Here is a 24,423-nt window from a genome sequence, read left to right as displayed (position 1 = left end):
TTACCATAAATGCCATACGTAGATCTGAAATACGTGGTAAATAGGCCTTATACTGTTGAATTCTTTAAATTTATTTAGACCAAAATTTGCAAAAAAGCTTTGTTGTTTTAAATATTTTTTGTTTATCTTGTTTACAAATTGTTAAAGCTGTGAAGTAATTTGGTCATTTCCAGCTTTAAGTTTTTAATGAATCTGTGTTGTATGTCAGTAAAACACAATGACGGGATATAAATAAGTAATTATTGTTAAATTATTGACATTTTGGAAAAAATATCCAAGTGTGCCAATAATATATCTTTAACAACCTTAAAATGCTATCGCTATATACGAGACAGACTTGGATAACTAGACGTTTTTTTCGGAATTCACAAATACTAGAAATTATACTTAAATATAAACTAGAATAAACTTTAATCAATTTACAAAATTTTGGTACATTTTTTTTAAGATATCTGAATGTCAAATATATAATCGCAAATTTTTATGAGAATTTAAATGGGGACAATTTAACTTACACGTTTTGTGACGTCACACTATGACACATCTTTATGACCCAAATGACCACAAGAAAACAAACCAGATTTTAAAGCCCAATATATGGCAACCCTACTTTTAATCGCCTTTCTTGACCAAGTATTTTTCCGTCCCCAGGAATCCTGACACGTGGTTGCCGCGATGTTTTACCGTTCTGTCTACGTCACAAAGAGGCGCGATTATGACGTACCCGACCTTGCAGCTGGATGTGTCGTGGCCCCGGTATGACGTCACACTTAATTCCTTTATTGTTTCATTTTTGAAGCTTTCAAAAACAGACAGTTTTTTATTTAGGACGGGTTTGAATTGTGTGTCGGATTTTTTTAGCTGATTGACTTTTTTTTAATTTACTTGTTGCCTTGAAATTAAAAACAACAATGTCATGGCGGATTTTATAATGGTTATTGTTGAGTTTTTTTTTCTTATGAGAAAATTGTTAGTTTTTTTGGGAGAATTTGCATTTTAGTGTTTTACTTGTTGCTTGTTACAGCGGATTTATAATGGTTATTATCATATTTAGTGTTTTTCTTCTGATTAAAGATTTTTCGGATTTGTTGTACTAGTGTTTTATGTTCGGTTGGGTTGTATATTATTAAAGATTTATTGGATTTTTTTGCCGAATCTACTTTTGGTAATTACTATTTAGTATGCTTTTATTTTGTGTTTTGACTTCATAATGGTTAGTATAATTTTTTTTCTTTTTGCTTATGTTTAACGATTTTGGAAAAATCGAAAAACACCTGTTGTTCTCGAGCGAACGCAAAGGTGAAACTGAAATCCAGTCTATTCGAGCGAACCGCGAAAAAATACGTTTATTTGGTTAAAATCGTCAAAACGTTAAATTTATTGGATTACGTGCTGCGCAGCATAAAAAAGAAATTAGCAGCACATTCGCATATTGCTCGAAATACCGCCATTCATAGTCTAATTCAGTGGTTGCCAACGCATGGGTCGCGACCCAAACTTGGGTCGCCTGATTATTTTGGGGGGTCGCTTGTTTTTCAGGCATATTGTATCTTTTCACAAAACTGGAAATCATAATCACAAAATAAGAACACTAAACAGCGAAACCGGCTGAAAGTTAGAGCTGACATGCGTGACTCTATATGCTCAAGCAAAATAACGATTTCGAAAACTCACTGAGAGCAAGCGAGCACAACTATCTCATTAGTGATTTAATAAACTTATTTTCGGAAAAAGTAACTGCTTTTGTAATGCAGTTTGTTTTCAACGCAATCTTTGTATTTGTCGCCTTAAAAACGTGTTGGGAACCACTGGTCTAATTGATCAGAAAATGTGCATTGCAATGTTTATAAGTTCACACAACGCAAGATGCAATAACTTGCATGGCGTTTTTGCGCTAAATTACATTAAAACGGACAATAACATGAAAAAAAAACGAATAGAAGTTTGCGAAAAACGCCAAAAGTTGTTTTAGACGTCATTTTGTGACGTCATTTTCTGATTTCTGTACATTCCGGTAAAAAAAAAACATTACATCGTTTTCGGTGCGAAAATAGTTCAAACGACACAAGATGCAATAGCATGCGATTTGGGGCTAAAATTCATTAAAACGAATAAAAACGTAGTAAAATCAAATTGAAATATGCGAAAAACGCTAAAAAAATACATTTAGCTAAAAAATCTAGGACGGCATTGCCTTTTATTGTATATTGTGTATGTTTGATTTTAATCAACGCCGAATATTTTTCATAGCTTAATATTATAGCTCTTTGAGCGAATCATTTGTATTCTGCCGCTTCAAGAGTTGGTAAATTTCCATGACGTCACAGTTTGTCTGTAAATTTCCGTTAAGCAAAAAGCAAAATGCAATCAAGCAGATGTTGTGGTTTGTGTTAGGAGGTTACAGTGCTGGTATTTTGCCGCTAGATATGTTATACTTTTGGGTTTATTTTTATGCACGATAGTTTTTGCCTTGCTATATCGTCCGATACGATACCGATTACGTCATTATTCAGATTAGATTAACAAAACTAGGTAGGGTTTGTTTTTTTACCGATGCGATACCATTACGTTATTTTTGAGTTAGATTGACAAAAAATAATTATTCGGCTTTCTTGAACCGCTTAATTCTGTATTAACATGGGATTTCTCCATAAATTGCAATTTTAGTTTTTTTATAATATTCTTTTGGTCCAAAACAGCTTCGTACAATCAATTAATTTGATATCGGATCGGCGACGATACAACTCTATTATCGGACAAGTAACGATACCACAATTTGGTATCGGGTATCGGCTCCGATCCGATATTATCGGACGAGTAGCGATACTACCACTTGGTATCGTGTATCGGCTCCAAACCGATATTATCGGACGAGTACCGATACTACAACTTGGTATCGTGTATCGGCTCCGATCCGATATTATCGGGCAAGTACCGATACTAAAACTTGGTATCGGGTATTAGCTCCGATTCGATATTTTTGGTAATCGTTTTTTCAGTTGGCGTGAGTTTTAAACGAAGTGTTTCCATGTTCTAAGTCAAGTTTTATTTTTTGTTTCGAACCAATCTTAAAATAATAGTGGGAGGTCGGAGTACGTTGATATTCTTACAAATGTAGCTTTGGTGGTTAAAGTAAATCACTTATCGAGTGTTGCAAGATGTCGCAATGGAGATCGACCGATATCACTTTTTTGGACCGATACTGATACCCGATTTTTTACAATTTTATCAACCGATACCCGATACCCGATTTTTTTATATACCTAGGAAGAATTATATGAAAATAAAATCCAAATAACGTTTTAGTTTATATACCTTTATTAATAATTATTAAACTATTATTTTGCATAACTTGGCGGGATGCTAAAACCCAATTTTTTTCATCGAAAAATGGGTAAGCTGTTTGTTGTACAGGAAAAATTATGTCATATTTTCGCACTAAAATATCGGCCCAAGGATTGGCTTACATTTACCGATACCGATATATCGGTAGAAGCCAAATATCGGCCGGTATTATCGGTAATATCTCTAGTCATAATGACTTTAAATATTTGAACGTCGTTAAACGCCTTTGAGTTAACTTGCGTATTGAAAACACTTTAAAATTATGCCAAGTCCAGCCAAAGTCATTTATTAAAACAGTGCTTCCTTAAGTATGGTTCGCACAAGTACTATTTAAGTCTGCGAAACAAATTGGACTGTTGTAAATTAATTACCCAAGAACTTATAGAGCGAATAATTGCATAAATTGAATTTATATGGCTTCATTTGATTTAACCAAAACATTGCATTACGATCAGTGTTTGTCGGTGCTGAAATCACTTCCTGTATTAAATCACGCTTAAGTTCGCAACTCAAGTTTGGTTTGGCGAAACAATACCGGAGATAAATATTCCGATATATACATCATCAGTGGATTATTATAACATTTCAAACCGTTTGCTAAGAATTGACGAAATTGACTAAAAACTTACACATTAAATGCAATGTCTATTGCGCGTTGTGTCGCGATATCTTCACAACACTAAAATTTTAGCCACACTTTGTTATTGGGTTGATCATGGCTTTTGTAGTGTTTTGTTTTCGGTTAGTTTTATTATAAAAAAACGACGAGCGAACCAATTTTAGGTCTTTGAAAAGTCTGTAAACTTCTTCAACTAATTTGAGGTTTCAAACGTCTTTCAATTTATTTTATGCAGCTTATGTTATAATATTTCTGAAACTTTGATCGAGCCTTCTGCCGCGTCTTAACAGCCATCGTACATTTGTGCGCCCGGAGAACGGGTTTCATAAGTTTAGTTTTATGACGTCACCTCCCTTAAATTATGACGTCACGATATGACGTCACATCTCCCCTTTGAATAAATTTTAGTAGTGCCAATGCGGCCTGGTTTTCCAAAATAGTTTAAAAAGTGGTTTTCAAAAAATAGTTTAGAAAGTTCCACGTAATAAAACTGATTTCCAAACTATTTTTAATTGCATTGGCATTTATACTGTTTAGTTTTCGAATTATATTCAAAAAAACGTCAAGCGTTCCAATTTTAGGTATTTCAAAACCTACAAATGTTCTTTGAAAAGGTTTTGAATGTCCATGGACCAATTTCAATTTTTAAAAGTCTTTGTATTACTTATTTTGTGACAATTTTTGATTGTGCTGTATGGCATTTCTACTCTTTGGTTTTTCAGTTATATTAAAAAAAAACGTCGAATGAATCCGAATTAGGTCTTAGAGAAGCTTTAAATTTTCTTTGAATAGTCTTTATTATGTTTTTTATTAATATTGATTTGAATTTATTTGGCATAAATATGCCGCAATCCAGTGTCAGTCGTTTTTTTTCTCCAAGCTTAAAAACCAAAGCACCACTTAGCTGCGCGATCATCACAAAAACAAACGCTGCTCGCGATTTCTCGTCGATGCTGCGCTTATTACGTCACAAACGGCAGCGCCTGGGTCTAAAGCCTCGTGGTTTATTGATTTGTGAGATAATCCAGTAAGCTCCCATCGTTATTGAATATGTAAAGCGCAGAGCATTTGCTTAAACGTGTGGCGCAGTTACGTTGTTTCGTTCTTCGGTTGAAATTTTAATGGTTTTTATGTTGTTGGAATTTGCAGAGCTGTCGAGTTTTGGAAGAAATATGTCTCCAGGGGTAAAATGACGTCATTTCTTGCCTTAAAACTGATTTCTTTTTTAAATGTTGTAGGATTAATTTTATTTTACAAATTATTTTTTTGTTTAATATTTTTTTATTAATCAAGAATTGTATGATTCATTGTAAAACATTGGAATATTTTTGGAAATAAGTTCTCCACAAGGAGACAATTATGTCACCTATTGCCTAAAACAGTCATATACGAGAGGGTTAGGTATTTCTGTTGTTTTGCGGATAAGACACCACGTTTTGTTTGCCAATAGTGCTGTGGTTTACTTTAATTGTTAGCTGGATTTTTGAGATGGCTTTGGTTGTAACTGCAAAAATTTAAGATCGAATGCTGATTTTAGCAATATTTCACAGATTTAATTTGCGTAGGGATAAAGTTAGTAGTGCCGACGCCAGTTATGCGCTAAATTAATTGCAATGGCGGCCAGAGACGACCTTTATGTGCAGCTTATCGCTTTGTGTGCAAGTTTAAGTGTGATGAAAAGAATGTTTTTAGAAACGCCACAAAATTGCCTGGCAATCTAATACGGTTAAGTCGCCAAATGCAGTAGTTTTATATGGTTAGATTTATTGAGATTGGTTGTAAGCAAGATTTCTCCACATTTAAGAAAATGAAACCTCAACCCTTTAAAGTTTAAACTATGACCTAAACCAGTGGTTCCCAACACGTTGGCGACCCATCTTGAAAAAAATAATTTTGTATAATCTTGCGACCCAAGCAAATACAAGATTGCGTTGCAAACAAACTGAACTACAAAAGCAGTTACTTTTTCCGAAAATAATATGTTTCTTAAATCACTAATGAGATAGTTGTGCTCGCTTGCTCTCAGTGAGTTTTTGAAATCGTTATTTTGCTTGAGCATATAGAGTCACGCATGTCGGCTTTAACTTTCAGCCGGTTTCGCTGTTTAGTGTTCTTATTTTGTGATTATGATTTCCAGTTTTGTGAAAAGATACAATATGCCTGAAAAACAAGCGACCCCCCAAAATAATCAGGCGACCAAACATTGTCTGACCGTTTAATTTGGTTGGCTCGCCCACTGCAGTAGTTTTACATGTTTTTTTTTGTTAATATAGTTTTGAACAGCATTTCTACAATATTTAAGATTGCGAAAGCGATGCAATGGCTTATATCAATTAAAAAAAAAAAAATTCAATTAAAATTTAGTGAAAAGAATTTGGTCGCCAGAACTTCGATGTTTTACTTACGCTATATTATTTAAGTCGCCGCGAAAAAAAATTCATAAATACCGCTAAAAAACTTTATCGCTAAAATTAAGTTATCGAATTTTTAATTAAAAAACATCATTTTAAAGCGATGGCAATATTAAACAATGCAGGTATTATTTAGGCCACAAAATCTGAGTAGAACAGCATTACAAAATACAAACCAATCAAATCGAAAGGTTTATGGAGCCGTTGTACTAAGGGTCAATAACCACTACATTATGTAATTGCTTTTCAAACGATTGCGAAACTACTCGGCGAATTTGCTTTCAAGTTTATTACGTCGCATATTGATTTAATCCTGTGTTTAATATTTCTAAGATATACTCGCACTCTATTGGAAAATATGCTAAATATGTACATTCTGTTTAATGCTTTTTGCAATTTCAGTGTTTGTTTTTTTCTGGAAACTTGGTTAATTTAGTAATTACGTATAAGGAATAGATATGGGGACAGTTTAGCAAAAACAAGTAAATAATTAATTAAAACTTACAAGATGTATATTAATTATAAAGAGGGTTCTTCCGGCAATTATTTATTAAAAATGTACATATTGTTGTCTTAAAATAGACATCATCAGTTTATGTTACTTTTTTTAAACTTTTTTTAATTCTAAACTTTTTTAATGGTGTTGACTATCGCATTTCAACTATTTTGTTTCCAAATTATATTCAAAATACGTTAAATGATTCAATTTTATGTGTTTAAAAAGCTGCAATGTTCTTAAGAGAGTCCTGTAATAGCTTTGAATTTTTTTTATAAAAGTCTTTGGCAACCTGAAGGTTGTTGTAGGCGTATATGTAAACATTGACACATAAACACAAAAATCTCTTAGCAAATATAAAGTCCGCTACCTATATCCAAATAGTCTGATTATAAATATTTAGACAAAAACATATTTTTTTACAAAATATATAATACTTTAATCAACCGTTGGTTTATCAATAATTCAAAAAATATATGTTTAGTTCCAATTTTCGGTTTTCAAATCTATAATTTTCCTTAAAATCTCTTTATATTTATTTATTGAAAGTGTGTAGCACCCTGTCGGTCAGGGGTTCTTAACCTTTTTTTTCCTTATTACCCATTTCGGTCCAGATCAAAGTCCCATTACCCAAAATCTAATTTTATCCATTTTGCTTTTTTACCATAGTAAAAATATAAAAGAGCGTTATTCAACAAATTATAACTCGCTCGTCTCAACACTCACTTTAAACGCACACTTATAGCTACTGTATACTACTCTAAACAACTCCACTAAGAATACCTTCAAAAATAAACACTAACAACAAACTGATTATAAAAAAATAGCTAGGCTAGCCGTTAGCGGATACAAGAAGAATCTTTTTATTACGTCATAAAATATCCTTGTTTGGTTGATTTAAAACGACTGAAAACATCAAAGTAATAAAGCAATCTACCACTTGCAGCTTGGACGCTGTTTGTTACAACCATAATTCTGGTTCAGCTGATTACGTACCTACTATCCTGAAATTACCCACATGTGGGTAATTACCCATGGGTTAAGAACCACTGCTGTAGGTTGTATACGGCTGTTTTAACCGTATATATAAACCCACTAGCTGAAATTATCCCGTACTTACCATATCGATTTATTGTATAGACGCTTACTGTAAAATTCAAAGGCAGCGTATACTTTAAGGTATTTTGTTCGCTACAACATTCAACTAGCAAGTACGTTTAATAATAATGACCGAATAATTATTACTTTAGCCAGTAAGCGTTAATTTCAAGCAATAAAGTTAAACTTTTTATAGCGGTAAAGTACACTTCTGGCAAAACAGTAAAAAAAGTTTAAAAAAAATCAGACGTTAAATTAATTTTATATGCAGCTTTAAGTTACGTGTTAGGTAGGACCAGTATGTTTTTAACTTTTTTTGTGTTAACCATGGTACTTATATTGTTTTGTTATCCGTGGATGTTGCTATGCTATTTGCCCGGCTCGCATAAATACACATACACCCATTTGTGAATAAATATTGATTTAAACAACTTTGTCGTCCGGGTAAATATCCTCTTCAAAAAAAATTATCCTCTTCAAAAATGCCACTCGTTTAGAATTGAATTTTTTTTTCACCCCTAAACTTACGTATTAGTTAATACAACCTTGTATCGTGCTTAAATCTCTGTTGTTCGTAGGTCAAGGTTAATAAGCTATAATGACCTTTCTAAAAACACTTGTTTGTTGCAAACCGCAAAATGATGACGTCGAGAAAGCTGATGACGTAAGTAATGACGTAAGAGTGCGTACGAACCGACGATATTTGTACAGTTTAAATTCGTCGTTCTTTCAAATCTCGCGAAAGCTCATTATGATTGAAATGCTTTTCGCTAATTGGCAATTTTAAAGTAACAAAAGGCGAAGTTTGCGAAAAAATACCTGAGGCTAATCATCATACAAAATGTCGGCACAAAATTATAACGGCAAAATAAACATATTTTTGTTTATAATAGACGCCGACTGATGTTGTTTTTTTACAGAGGTGCTTAAAAACTGCAGAGTGGTGAAAGAGGTAAAATCTTAAAAGTATTTTAAATCAGGGGTGGGCAACTTATGGCCCACGGGCCAGATACGGCCCGCCAACGCAAATCATGCTGCCAGCGACGTATTTTGCAAACTGGGCACGAGGCCATTCCTCTTATTTTTTGGCTATTTAAATAAGTGAAAGCAATTTTGTTTGCGCAAATCTTGTTCCTCCATGGAGTGTTAATTGCAAAATACCTAGTGTTATTCCTGATTAACAATCGTCGCGGTTGTTATAAAGAGATGCTTAAAATCTACACGGTTAAAATTTAACGGCCCGTAGAGACCTTTCTGAGTTTGGTTTTGGCCCGCGACTAGAAAAAAGGTTTAAAGCTAAGTTAAATAATCGACTAAATATCGCATTCACAGAAACATGAAGTATTTTGAATGACGATTTATCATTATTTTAGGGGGGCTGAGCACCCCAAGTTTTTTACTAGGGATGCTCTGGACACCGTGAGCACCCCAACTCGGCGTCCATTGTGGTAATTGAACACCAATATTTTTATTTTGTCGTTTTTTCTTTTTTGCCGACATCCCGTGTGCTGGCTTGCTTCAGGTTGAACAAAGGCCTGGTCCCTTTTAATTCTTTGTGTTTTTGTGTCAATTTAAAAAGCATTCTTTGAAGGCCAGACATCTTGTTTAAGTGGACTTTCAGGCGTATCTGCAAAATTAAGTTTCTGGGTGCGCAAAATTACCCATCAGCTATCTGCTATACTCTGCTACAACTACTCTACCGTGCAAATGATGACCCAGAAGGGCTGACAAAATTGTGACCATTTTAACCTAGCGATTTAACATAAAGAAGTGGCGTACTTAAAAGGCAGAGAAAGGTCATTTTAAATCGTTTAGACCAGACTTGGACAACTAGATTTATTTTAGCTTTTTAAAATTAGATTAGAATTAAAATTAAAGCATTTTAGTTTTCCAAATTAGATTAGAATTAGAATTAGATCGTTTTGAGTTTTCTCAAATTAGATTAGAATTAGAATTACCGAATTCTTAAAAAATCAAATTTCAACTAGAATTTGAACTAGAATCACATTTAGTTTTTACAACCAATTTAATTTAATCACAATTTATTCTTTTAAGAACGCGAATGGTAATTATGTGTGTGCTAATTTGTATGCATTTTTATGCTTTTCAGCCTGTAAAAATTACATACAAGTCGTTCCAACCAGAAAATTTTAATTGAAATTCTGTGTTTGAACTGAGAGACTAAAAATGCCGTTGAACAAAGTAGCATTTTTGGTAAAATCCAAATTAGATTAGAATTAGAATTAGAGCAAACAAGCAATTCATAAATTAGATTAGAAGTAGAATTAGCCGCATTTTGCTCTAATTTAATGAATTAGAAAACTAGAATTATCTAGTTGTCCAAGTCTGATCCCTAGTATACCTATGGATCAGCTTGCGCATCATATTATTATCATTCAAACCCAAATTCTACATTCATCACGTAACAATCCCGTTATGACGTCGTAAGACTAACTCGGCTTCCTATTGGTCGACAGAGCGATGACGACGGATCACGTGGCAACTGGTCGAACAAGGCCGAGTTTCTTCTGTCGATGATTGGGTATGCTGTCGGGCTGGGCAATGTCTGGAGGTTTCCCTACCTGGCGTTCGAAAATGGTGGAGGTTTGTGCGTTTATTTTGATATAGGAAACTGGGGTTCGTGGTCCAGTGGTGTATTTTTAACAAAGGTCCAGTGGCGTCTTTTTATTTTCAACAAATGACTTAACTTGACTTGACTTGACTGCCGTTTGGATAAATGACTTGACCTATTCGAAAATGGCGGAGGTTTGTACGTTATTTTTGATACAGGGAACTGGGATTCCGGGTTATTAAACCGGGTCTGTGGTCCAGTGGTGTCTTTTTAACAAAGACTTGACTTGAGTGCACTTAAGTCATTGTTTTCAAATGACTTAACTTGACTTGACTGCCGTTTGGATAAATGACTTGACTTGACTTGACTGCCGTTTGGATAAATGACTTGACTTGACTTGACTGCCGTTTGGATAAATGACTTGACCTATTCGAAAATGGCGGAGGTTTGTACGTTATTTTTGATACAGGGAACTGGGATTCCGGGTTATTAAACCGGGTCTGTGGTCCAGTGGTGTCTTTTTAATAAAGACTTGACTTGAGTGCACTTAAGTCACTGTTGTCAAATGACTTAACTTGACTTGAACGTTTCAACAAATGACTTGAATTGACTTATTCGAAAATGGCGGAGGTTTGTACGTTATTTTTAATACACAGGGATGCTTAAACTGGGGTTGGTGGACCAGTGTTGTACAGACTTAAGTCAATGACTTGACTTAAGGCACTGTTTGTAAATTACTTAACATGACCCAACTTTTCCAACAAATGACTTTACTTAACTTAAGTCTTTCGGACAAATGACTTGACTTGGATTTAAGTCTGTTCGACAGATGACTTGACTTGGACTTAAGTCATTGTGTCAAATGACTTTGGTTAAAATTAAGTGTTTTCATCTAAGATTGTTTAACCAAATTTATCTTAATCTTTGCACATAAAGCAATTTACTTGCTATAGGTGTGATTTTGTTATTGTTTAGTTGAGTTATTGCTCATTATCGGACGATTTTACAACTTTTAAAAGTTTAATGTTATATCTTTATGTCAATGACTTGACTTAGACTTAAGTTATTTCACAAAAAATGTTTATTGAAGTATATAAGTCTAAGTCAAGTAATTTTCCTAAAATACTTTTATAGTAGTTACAAAATTGTTCCTACTATATTTTCCTATTAACTATCCCACCGAGTATTCCTCCCATTATTCCCATTCTTCCTTACTGCATTATTTCTTCCTTTACGAGTCTTATTGTTCCATCATTATCTTCCCTTGTTGTATTATTACCTTCCCTTTGTTCTTATTGTTTATCCCATTGTTCCATCATTATCCCATTGTTTCATCATTATTCCATTGTTCGCCCAGGAGCGTTCTTGATTCCCTACCTGATCATGATCTTCGTGTCCGGACTCCCCATATTCTTCCTGGAGGTCTCACTCGGTCAGTTTTGCAGCCAGGGACCTCTCGGAGCATTCAGATGCGTTCCCATCGTTAAAGGTAAAGTATAGCAACATTAAGCATGAAGAACACTAAACAAGAGTTATATTGAATTAACCTAATATTGGGGTATCTTTGGTAAGTCATTTTGGCGAAGTTGCATTATAAGGTAAAGCACAACAACATAAATAGCCGAAAACCTAATTTGTAAGAATGAAAAAAATTCTGCAAATCTTTAAAAATTGAAAAAATTCTGCAAATCTTTAAAAAAAAAATAAAAAAATCTGTATATCTGTAAAAAATATTCTAAAAATCTGCAATAAAATGAAAAATTCTAAAAATCTGTAAAAAAAAGAAAAATTCTGTAAATCTGTAAAAAAAATTTGTAAAAAACTATATATTTTATTCCATTATTTTTTGCATTCGTTTTTATAATTTTAAAACAAAGCCTGCATTATGACGTAGGCATCGGCATCGCGATGGTGATTGTGTCGTCATACGTGGGCATCTACTACAATGTCGTCATAACCTACACATTGTTTTACCTCTTCTCCTCTATGACGTCACAACTACCCTGGCTCACGTGCGCCAACTGGTGGAACTCCGATCAATGCGCTGACGCTATGACGTCACGAAACGGTGGGTCCTTTCCCCCGGGAAATAACCGGACATAGTTATTAACTAACGTTTTCAAACAAAAGGTCTAAACTTTTTTATTTTTTTTTAGTGAAGGGCAATATTTAAATTTTGCCGAACTTTATTAATTTATACGAATTCCCTTTACAAATGTATTTAACAAGTTATATATAAAGTGCGTTTTATTGAATTGCCGTTTAGATTTCATTCAAATTCAATTATTGCACCAGACAGATATTTCTATCGATAAAAAAGTGATATTTTGAGGACTTTTCAAATACATGTGGTAAAAATTTCAAATTATTTCAAGTCATTATCGTTTACAAAATTAACAAAAATTGTAGTAGGCTTTTTAAATTGGTCGTCCATATTTTATTGAATATATTTTTGAAATTACATTTAACAACATTTTTACAGTTTTATATCTTTATTAGATATTAAACGAATTAACTGGAAAAGAATTAAACAAGTTATAAATGTAGTGCGCTTTATAAAATTATCGTTTATAGATTTATTTAAATTATGTTCAAATAAGCACCCGGCGAATATTTCTGTTAATAACATAAAAATAACTGTATTTTAGCTTCAATAAAAAATAATTATTTTGGCAGTAGTTTGGTGACTGCTGTTTTGACTCATTACGGTTTTGTGCGTTTTATTAAATGTTTTTTTTCCTATTATAAAACATTATTTATGCAAAAAACATTTGACCATATTATTATGTAGATGAGAAAAAATTGGTCAGTTTATTTCATAAAAAACGTAATACGTTTAAACTGCTTTTCAAAAAATTTATTTTTTACTATTAGAAAACATTTTTATGTAAAAACATATTCTTATTGATAATTTTTTTTTAATTGTTCGATAAAAAAACTAATACGTTTATATTTCGTTTTAGAAAATGTATTTTTTACTATTATAAAACATTTTTTTTAATTAATCGATAAAAAATACTGCAGTGTCATGCTTCAATGCGTCCGCTATCAACCAATCACAGCTCGCCACGTCAGTGCTTACATCCACGCCGGTTGATGCGGCGCTGCTTAATGTTAGCTGCGGTAGGCGCGTGAGTGGGAGTGAAGATTACTGGAAGTTCAGGGTTCTTAAGATCACGGAAGGAGTTCATCATATTGGAGGGGTGAGTGTGAAAGCAAGGATGTCCGGTAATATCGGATCGGAGCCGATACCCGATCCTAAGTGTATCGGCAATCGTCTGACACTAGGTGGCTTGAAGTTGCCAGCGTCGTGTTTTTTCCCTAGTTGTTGTTCTGCTGCATGTCTCCAAGAAGTACTTTTTCTACAAGCCAATCGCTGGGCAGGGGCGTGTTGATAAACTCACACTCGGGGGTGAATGTGACGTCATCGATTGCGACGTCTCCCTGGTGACCGTTGCCAACAACCTCTTCGATGATGATCTGAAAAATATATTATAGAGGTCAAAGGTTTAAAAAATATGTATAAACGTTAAAGTTTAGTGAAATCCGCCTTAATGATGCTAGACATTTCCGATAATATCGGATTCCTAACCCTAAAACGAATTTTTGATATAACAACCTTAAAATTCCGTTCAATAGAAAAAGATTGGCCCAAATAAATGATAAAAGATTCATTCTTTTATTTGCATACGTTTCGGCAAGTGCTTAGTCATCTTCAGTGCGGTAAAATGAGGTTGAGATAAACGCGTAAACTCATTCAAGAAACCATATTATCACTTTTCAAGTAAAACCGATAAAATTTTCCGCGAAGCACGAAACAAATTTGTATTTCCATGGTTCAACTTTGCTAAAACTATAGTTTAGGCGAGGTGGACATGGCCTGGAGGCCCTGCGACGTAAAAATAAACCAAGATAATAACCCTTAGGCCACACACACCAACTTTCAAACAACAGTGCAAAGAATTGCGGCTATCACGCGACCCACAACTAAATTATTAAACTAAACTATTTAAAACACGGCCCACTAAAAATTTCTAAAAGGCCCACATTTGGACCGCGGCCCAAAGTTTGCCGACCACTGATGTATGTCTTACTGCAGTACTTAAACTCTTTAGTTTTCTTCACCCTTAGCATCTATCTCCATATTTTATTCACCCTTGTCTCATAAAAAAAATCCAAAAATTTGAATTGATTTTTGTTGACACAAAACTAGAAACTGACACAAAAATTGCTTCATTCATTCAGTATGTCGTTACGTTAAAGTCTTTGATTAAAAAACCTTTCAAATTGAACGTTTTTATTTCTTTTAGCTCCAGTGGGAATTATTCCTCATTCTAATCTTGGCTTGGACGGTCGTCTATTGTTGTCTCATAAAGGGAGTCAAGTCGTCGGGAAAAGTAAGTGTAATGTATCGGTACTGGAATAATATAACTTGTAAATATAATATATCGGTTGTAAAATAGGGAGCTACGAAACTTGAGACCATAATTGGCCGTTTTCCAATTTTTTGCAAATTTAAAAACTTTATACAAAAAGTGTAGAAAATTATTAGTTAGAATGTATTTTTGTATTTTTAATTTGATTAACTTTTAAAGTTCAGTTGTATCTTTGAAATATTAAAAAATCGACCGTTATTTTAAATTGTAATTTAGAATAAGTTGCTGTGTGTACAAACTAAAATTTTCAGTTAAATACTATAGAATCGGCCACCCTATTATCGAATGATTACCGATACCACCACTTGCCATCGGGTTCATTTTTTCATCTTACTTCATTTCTGTCCAAAAAGTCTAAGTACCGTCCACTCAGTACACCGAAGCCATCGTAGACTCACCGATTCTGTCGATCAATCATAATTCAGCAAGCAAAAAAAAAAAATTGAAGACCAAACTTTAAACTATTTGTGCCAAATTAATGAAATTGATTTTTCAGGCAAAAAAAAGCAGTGCAACGTTTGGAAGCAGGCTTGAAAAACAACTAGCCTGTGGTGAGGTTCGAACTCACGACCTTTGGTCATGCTGGGACATGGTCGCTTTTATGTAGATGTCAAATCATTGTCCCGATATGGGGTTTGTCCCAATATGGAGGTCTTGAGTTCGAACCTCACCACAGGCTAGTTGTTTTTCAAGCCTGCTTCCAAACGTTGCACTGCTTTTTTTTTGCCTGAAAAATCAATTTCATTAATTTGGCACAAATAGTTTAAGTATGAGCTTCCATTTTTTTTACCCTTCTTATTTTGCAAAATTATCATCGAGAATATCCGATATTTAATATATATATATTTTGTTTTCCGATACCCGATATTTTGGACAAAAAAGTATCGCGCTCTGATACGATACATAATGACGTCATTGTCGCAGACTAGATCGGGACACGATCCCCAAAGTAGCTGCTAAGGATAGGAATGACTTTACTTTCTCGAGCAAGACGTTTATTGGACAGAACGACAATCAGTACACGTCAAATAACCATGCACACCAAGTGCTCGCATAAGGCTATAGCTTGTTTCCAACCAACGAGATTACAAACTGTCCTTAAACATTCTCTCGGTATCCACCCGACGAATCCTGATGAAACACAACCTTATCCAAAACGAAATCGCACACAAAGCTATCACGCAGCGCTGAGAAAAGGGAGGCTACGAAACTCACACGTTCTATCCCTGAGGGGAAACCGTGGCGGCGGGTAGCCGACCCGGACGGCAGTTCCCGCGGCCTAACACATTAGTTATGCTTCAAAGGGTTACAATAATTAAATTTGTGACAGTCGTTATGAATTGTTTAATTTTTTTTACGATTTTTTATTTTTTTTTTTTAGAATTTTTTAATAGTTTTTTTTCCTTTTTTATTTTTATTGAAGTTATTTTGACAACAACTAACCCCTTATTTTTTCCCCAGGCAGTCTACTTTACCGCCACCTTTGTATATCGCGTGCTCATTAATGCTTAATCACAAGAAGTAATTATAACAAATAACTCTGAAAAACTTTCCTCAAAAAATTCTTCTAAAATGCAATATCCCTGACCAACTAACTATCTAGCTACATATTTTTTTTTTAGGATTGCTCATTAATGCTTAAGTAATCGAATTTGACAAAGTGTATTTTTTTCTGCCGAAAAAATTATTTTTTTTATTTCTTTAAAGTTTTGTCGCCTAATATTTTGCCAAACACTAATTGAGGATGGCCGATACTTATATATACACACTTAAGTATTTTTTTTCGATGCCACGTATTTTGGACAAAAAGTGTCGCGACCCGATATCAAATGACGTCATTAAACATTTTTTTTATTTTTTATTTTTTTATTATTTATTTTGTACTGATACCAAATGACTTCATTAGCAATTTTATTTGATTTTCCTATATTTTCTTTATTTTTTTTCTATTTTTTTATTATTTATCATCTAGTAACCCTTTATTTTTCCCCAGGCAGTTTACTTCACAGCCACCTTCCCATACCTCGTGCTCGCAATTCTGCTGGTGCGCGGTCTAACACTAGATGGCGCCATAGACGGGGTCAAGTACTTCTTCGAACCAAAGTGGGAAAAACTCGCCACTGCAAAGGTACGGCGCTAGAGAGCATGTGTGTGACGTCATCCGTGTGAGTTGTCAATCACTCGAGCTAATGTTTGAGTGGATTGTTATTTTGGTAATTTTAAACAAAATTTGTGTTAGTTTGGGAAACGTGATGCTTATGTGACTCGCTTCACTGTTTTGCCTGGAAATTTACTTAAATCTAAACTTTTTTACTCACGGATCCAAAATAAATAACGATTAGCGACCCCTATTTTTTTTGAATTTTTTTTTTTTTAATTTTTCAAAACGATTGCTACATTGATAAACACTAGCGAACTTTAAATTTTATTGCCAAAATGAAAATAAATGCTTAAACATAAAAAATATTAACTTCTTATTCAATAAGTAACCTTATGTTTAATTTTCTGGTATTATTTCTTCTATATATTATTTCAGTATCATTTCTTCACAATGTTCTATGTTCAATATTTTTAAAAAACTAAAAAAACACATAACCTTTTTATGATTTTTCTATTCTATTTTAGAATTGTTTTGTAACTCTATAACTTAATATATTTAGTCAGTTTCTATGTCGTACTTAGTTTAACCTTAATGCACTGTTAAGGTTTGGAAGGACGCAGCAACCCAGATATTCTATTCACTGTCTGCTTCTTGGGGAGGCCTCATTACACTTTCGTCGTACAACAAGTTCAACAACAACTGCCTGAGGTAGGCTGGACTGCTGGAGTTTGGTAAAATATTGCCTGTGCAGGAAATTGTCTTAAACATGTTGGCTCGTGGATCATTTCATCAAATTTAATAGCTGTATTTTGGTATCTTTATATTGTAGTTGTCCTTACTGCAGTTGGTGTTACTACATTGTCGCGGTAGGAGCTCATATTGTTAGTTACTTGCAAGTGTTGATGATGTTTAACTTACACTGACGCTCTTTTAATAACATTGTTTTGTATTGTATTTCAATAAGATATGAATCCACTTTTGTAAGCCTTTGAGCTATTAATAAATTTCTGCTCCGTGATAAAGCTTAGTGTGTGGTCAAAGCAGAAACAACAAATGAAATGAAAGCGCAATCTTTTTACGGTTTACTTTTAGGGACTATAATGGTGCTAGCAACCTAAAAATCTATTTATATTCTTGCTAAATGTTGTAAAGTGGCGCAAAAACAAACGACAATGTCTGTTCTGTTAATGAATGCAACAGCAATTCATCTCTAAAAATTCCCAAAAAACAGTAACAAACGTAAGCGACAGTTTATCTTTTTTTGTTGTCTCATTGTCTCCAAAGACTTTTTGTAGTTTACTGAAAAAAATAAAATAAAGTGAAACAAAAAAGTTCAAATAATACATAGAAATTTAAACAATGAAAAGAAAAAAACAAAATTACTCCAAATAATAAAAAAAACTTCTTGTTCAGGAATTCCATCGTAGTCGTTTTAACCAAAAAATCAAAATAAAATATTTTTTTTTAAGAATATAAAAAGTAATAAATATCAACGACATAACGTTAAAATAAACGAACTACATATTATTGTCAACAATAAAACTTAAAAAAAACGTTTAAAAATTAGTTAGTTAAAACAACAACAACAATTAATTATTCTTTTACGAATAAAGCTTATTTTTTTTAGGTTATTAAATTTAAACAACATAAAGTTAAAATATGCCAAATGCATATAATTGCCAATACTAAAAATTAAAAAAAACGTTTAAAAAAATTATTTTAACCATATGAACTAATGCAGTCGGCGACCCAATCATATCAAACTTTAAAAAAAGTTTATTAAATTAGTTGAAAAAAACAACAGCAATTTATTATTTTAACGATAAAACTAATATTTCCAGGGATTCCATCATAGTGGTTTTAACGAACTCGTTCACCAGCATATTCGCCGGCGTCACCATCTTCGCTGTGATTGGCTATATGGCCCACGTGCTCGACACTGACGTCACACACGTAGCCGCCGAAGGTAACTGTGACGTCACAAAACTTTTGTAACAATGCCCTATTCTTGCGTGGTTGCTTAAATGCCGATAAATTGCGCTTAAATTTGGCCAAGTTAAAATACTTTTTTGTTAGCTGTAATAAAAAGACAAAAAAAGTTTAAAATTGTAAATATACAAATATAGCAAAAAAGGTATAAACTTAATTGATTTGTTTTTGTAAATTTAAGTCCTGCTTTCACAGATTTTGGTGTTAAGCTGATATTTTGCGTATAAATTTAACCGTTACCATTTTGTCAAGGTAAAACATTATTTCTTCAGCTTGTAAAATACATAAAACTTTATATCCGCTAGAACACAAATATAGCTAAAAAGTAAAAGCCTAGATCTACGTTTCGTGATTTAAAAACTCTTTTAAAAGCAAGAAAAAAAGTTTCGAAATTTCTAAGCCCGTTTATCAAGCTATCTCACCCATTTTCTATTGTCTTGTTAAATATTTCATGTTTTTGATTATGACGTCACACAGGCCCAGCTCTCGCGTTCATTGTTTCCAATATCGGGTATCAGACATTTCTATAGTTACAACTAACCTTTACATAAAGACGACAGAACGCTATTTTATCAAAATGCGCTTTACACGTTTTTTTATTATGACGTCACACAGAACAATGTCTCGCGTTCATTGTTCGCAATATCGTGTATCAGAATTTAAGGTCAAATATCCGACATTTCTTTAAACTTTACAAAACCTATTTTTTTAATCGTTTGAATATCATACATTATTATGACGTCACACAGGTCCGGGTCTCGCGTTCATTGTCTACCCGGAAGCGATCTCAACGATGCCCCTCTCCCCTCTCTGGGCGATTCTATTCTTCCTCATGCTTTTCACCCTCGGCCTCGACACAATGGTGATTGTTCTCTGCGTGTGACGTAATAATAGCTAAAGGAATTTCTGATTTGAAATTTTAAAAGATATTACGTTTTTAGTGAAAACACTTTAATGGTGTACAATATTGAAGTAATACTTTTTATTTTTAATAATAGAGTTTTAGCAATAAAACAAACACATTTTTGTGTGACGTAATAATTGCTTAAATTTTTTTATTCTAGATTAAAATACAAAGATTTTATTAGTTATAAAGTTTAATTATTATATATTGAAATAAACCTATGTTTAATTTTGGAATTTTTACTTATTAAACAACTTGTTTTTGTAACAGTAAATCCAAATTTTGCAAATGTTTTTTTTTGTCGTTAACCACCTTTTTATATCTTTAAGTTTTTATATTTTCACTGTTTTTACAATTAATGCAGCCCATAACTGCAGACTTAAGATGTTTTTAAAGTAATATTTATATTTAAATTTTCGTATACGTAATTTATTTTTAAATAAAGCAATATGTTTTTGATGTTCTAACAATTTAGTTGTAGTTTACGGCTGTGCTTTCCAAATAAGTATCTCAGTTATTTTTGGCCATAATTCTTAGTTTAAATGACTTTTAAAGAAAATATATATATTGGGTATATTTTTTTTTAAGTTTTTCTCTTTTTTCAGTTTGCGACGCTCGAAACGATTGTGACGTCGATTACCGATTGTTTCCCTGCTCAGTTACGTCACAGAAAGTCTTTGTTTACGTTATTCGTCTGTGTAGTCTTACTTCTGTTGGGAATTCCCCTTGTGACCCAAGTGAGTACTATGACGTAACAGTAGATTGATTCAGACCAACTTTTGTGATGAACATATTTTAAGTTGAAATGAAGTATTTTGGAGAAATAACTTAATTTTAAAATATTATTTTTAATCGTATTCCTTGTTCTAAATCTAAATTAGATCGTTTTTGATTAAGGAATATTTGTGGATCATTTAAAAAAAATTTTAGTTTATTATAACGTTACATTTTTTTTTCTCATAACGAAACATTGAAATTCTTCAATTTTTAATAATTTCGTTAACACTCAAAAGCTAGTTTCACGTTTCTTTAGAAGTTATAACTCGAAAGTTGGAACACTACTTGTCAATTAATCCCTTGTGTAAAATAAATAAGTAAATAAATAAAATATTGAAATATTTCCTTTTTTTAATAGTATTCCAAAAAAATACCTAAAATTTCTAATTAAAAAATATATAAAGACACTGATCACTTTTTAATCCCACATTAACTTGATGTGTTGTGGTAGGGTGGATTCTTCTACCTTCATCTACTCGACAGTTACGCCGCTTCCTATACTTTGCTGGTTTGTGCTGTTGTCGAGATGGTGGCGATATCACATGTGTACGGTAAGACGTGTGGAAATGTACAAACATGTGCATTATTCTTGCTACTAAGCAGTGTTCTACTGACTTAAGTCAATGACTTGACTTAAGTGCACTTAAGTCACTTTTTTCAAATGACTTGACTTAACTTAAGTCTTTTAGACAAATGACTTGGGTTGGAATTAAGTGTTTTTATTTACCATTTTGTTTTAAAATTGAGCTATTTATCGTAAGTTTGGCACATAAAACGATTAGATTACTGCAGTTGTTTTTGTTGTTGTTTTGTTAGTTGAATTATATAGCTTATAATCGGCCGAGTTTACGTATTTTAATGGTTTATCGTTTTATGATTTTTTTAAGTGGTTTGAGTCGGAGATGACTTGCTGTAATAATGACTTGACTGGGACTTGACTTGGTATTTTTTTTAAAAGACATGACTTGAACTTAAGTTATTTTCCAAATGACTTGACTGGGGCTTGTTATTTCTTCAAAAAGACATGACCTGAACTTAAGTTATTTTCCAAATGACTTGGCTGGGACTTGTCGAGACCCAAATTTGTGCGGCTGTTTAATTTGGTTTGGTCTCCAACTGCAGTATAGTGTTGTATTCTTAGATTTATTGAGATTGTTGAGCAAGATTTCTATAAATGTTAAAACAATTGTGGAAGCAGTAGGAAGCCGTGGCTTATATTACCCAAATTCGAACTTACACTTACCGATATTTTTGCAAACATCCTTACTGAAACCTTTTTATGTCAGGAATGTACTCGCCTACAATTTGTGTTTCTACACTTTATATTTTTTTGAAAACGATTATTCTATTTCCCAGGTTTGGGCCGCTTCTGTGACGACATAAAGCTGATGACGGGACAATACCCGAACCTTTATTGGCGTGTCACGTGGTCTGCTGTGTCGCCAGCTGTGCTCACGGTAAAAAATCGACATCGCGGTTTTGTTTTTGAATAAAATATGATTAAAATACAGATAAAGTGCAAAATAGTTTTGTTGGCGGTTCGTAATATTTGTAATCCTTTCACAATGGTATTTTTTGTAAACTTTTAATTTTCAAATCTCGACTGATTGGTTTCAAACTAATAATTTCAAAAAAGTACCTTGCTCTTTATTTTTGCATTTATTTCAGCTGTAGATCACTGCAATAGTTTGCTTTAAAAAGTGCCAAGCCCCGATCAGCTTGCAGCTTTTTGAATGTATTGTAATTGTAAGGAAACAAACTCGTAACTTACTTTTAGTTTTTACTGAAATACATAAATGAAACTGCTGGCAAATATTTCTGCTCACAACAAACAACTTGTGGTGGCTTTGCATGTTTAATAAATCACTTTTCTAGCTTAAAAACTTTCACCTTCATTCGAAAAAAAAATAGTTAAAATAATTTAGTCAAAATTTAAATGTTACTAAACTAATGTTTTTTTATTTCATGTACAAATCGAAATGAGTAACAAAAAAGCTACTCAAAAATTTGTTTACCATAATTTTACCACCCACGACATTTTTCCTCATTTTACGGCATAAAAATAATTTATTTTATGACGTAACACTCCTTTATTGTGACGCAACAGGTGATACTCGTGTACAGCATCGCGTCATACAAGCCACTGGCGCTGGACGCTTACGATTATCCAACTTGGGCGAACGTGCTCGGGCTGCTCACGGTTGCCTCTAGTGTCGGATTTATACCAGCAGTCGCCGTCTACCAGGTGGCGCTAAAGAGGGGATCGTTGTGGCAGGTGAGAAAAGTGAATAAAGGTCGTTTTAGAGGATATTTGGAAAAGAAGCGAATAGAATGTTAATTAAAAAACAAAAATTGTAAAGTCAGTAATTTGTAAAGATTTAAAAAGATATGAAATAATAACGAACTTTCCATACAAACAAAAAAACATAATTTATTTTCTTTTACCAGAAGATTCCAAAGTCTAATTATATAGGACTATTTATTTGTTTTATATTTCTATTTCAATCCTTTTTTTATATTAACACAGCGAATTAAGTTGTCTTGTAAACCTGAGCCCAGCTGGGGACCTTACCGCAAGGAAAACAGAACTGGAATCTACAACAATGCCAAGCTGTGTGACGTCACAGAAGCGACGAGCGTCGAACTTCTGGCGCTCGAAGATCGATCGCTTGGGTCGAACTCGATCGACAAAAACCCGAAAATAAACAACGGCGACTGACGTTTTGTTGCTTAACTCAAAAAATACCGAAGTAGTAATTTCCCCTTTAGGATTTTCTTAACAAATAGCTGCTTGAATTCAATTCCAGTTTGTTTGTTTTTTCTGAAAGAGAATTCAGTTTTAAAATAAGCTAGGAAAATTCTGGGCACATTTTTTAAGAAATATCAAACTTTTGTGTTATGAAAACTTAACAAAAGTAGGAAATATTTTACACAAAAAATGAAAATGTAGATTGTAGACTAAGTTGAATGAAAAATTCCATGGGAAGGCCACATTGTGAAGTAACAGATAACCAATTGTTTGTTTTAAAATATATAGAAAATGGGCAAATTGTCCGTTTCTTTATTCTATTTGTTCTTTTTTTTCTTTGAAGTTAATTTGCAAAGTGAATTAAGTTTGTTGAAAATCGCACTTTTTGTCGAAAATAACTTCTTGTATATTTACTCGTGTTTATGAGATTGCCAGTAAAAATATTATTCTTAACAAATTTATTTTTTATCTGACAGTGTTTTGTATTGAAAAATAAGTTTTTGCTGAAAATTTTACGTAGGAAATATTTTTCGAAATATATAAAACGTGAAAGTTTTATCCGATAATTGTGTCGCGCAATCTTATTCAACAGAAGACTACCTTTTCACAGACAGCGAACTACTTAAAATAAAAGAAAAATTTATCTAAAACAATGTATTTTAAGTTACCGAATATTCAATTACAAAATCCTATGAAAATAAATCATACTGATTTTTGCTGTCCCATCTGAAGGCTCCTGGTTTTTATTATTTATTTACTTATTTTACAAATCTGTTGTTTTGTCGCAAGTAACTTGCTCAATATTTCGACTATTTCGTTCAGCGTCTGCGCTATTAAAAGCGATTTCAAATTCAAAAAGCTTTGCCAATCAATGAACGTCGCGCGTTCCAATTATGACGTAATACCCCCTGTAGCATAAAGCACGC

General features: G+C 33.1%; 1 protein-coding gene across 1 annotated transcript; it reads left to right on the top strand.

Moving 5' to 3' along the window:
• The first annotated feature begins 4,806 nt into the window (after nt 1-4,806).
• On the top strand, nt 4,807-23,467 carry LOC146141426 (sodium- and chloride-dependent glycine transporter 2-like). Its single transcript, XM_083390110.1, has 15 exons — nt 4,807-4,821; nt 10,447-10,573; nt 11,899-12,030; nt 12,436-12,609; nt 13,566-13,744; nt 14,852-14,938; nt 16,971-17,105; nt 17,683-17,786; nt 18,920-19,044; nt 19,817-19,929; nt 20,577-20,708; nt 21,200-21,299; nt 22,105-22,205; nt 22,856-23,023; nt 23,276-23,467. The coding sequence occupies exons 1-15, from the start codon at nt 4,807-4,809 to the stop codon at nt 23,465-23,467; spliced, it is 1,884 nt and encodes a 627-aa protein (XP_083246236.1).
• Nucleotides 23,468-24,423: the final 956 nt, after the last annotated feature.

This window comes from Ascidiella aspersa, chromosome 5 (assembly GCF_963924565.1).
Source record: "Ascidiella aspersa chromosome 5, kaAscAspe10.2, whole genome shotgun sequence".
Taxonomy (NCBI): domain Eukaryota; kingdom Metazoa; phylum Chordata; class Ascidiacea; order Phlebobranchia; family Ascidiidae; genus Ascidiella; species Ascidiella aspersa.
The sequence above is the reverse complement of the archived record's forward strand: the minus strand, read 5'-3'. Positions and strand labels throughout refer to the sequence as shown.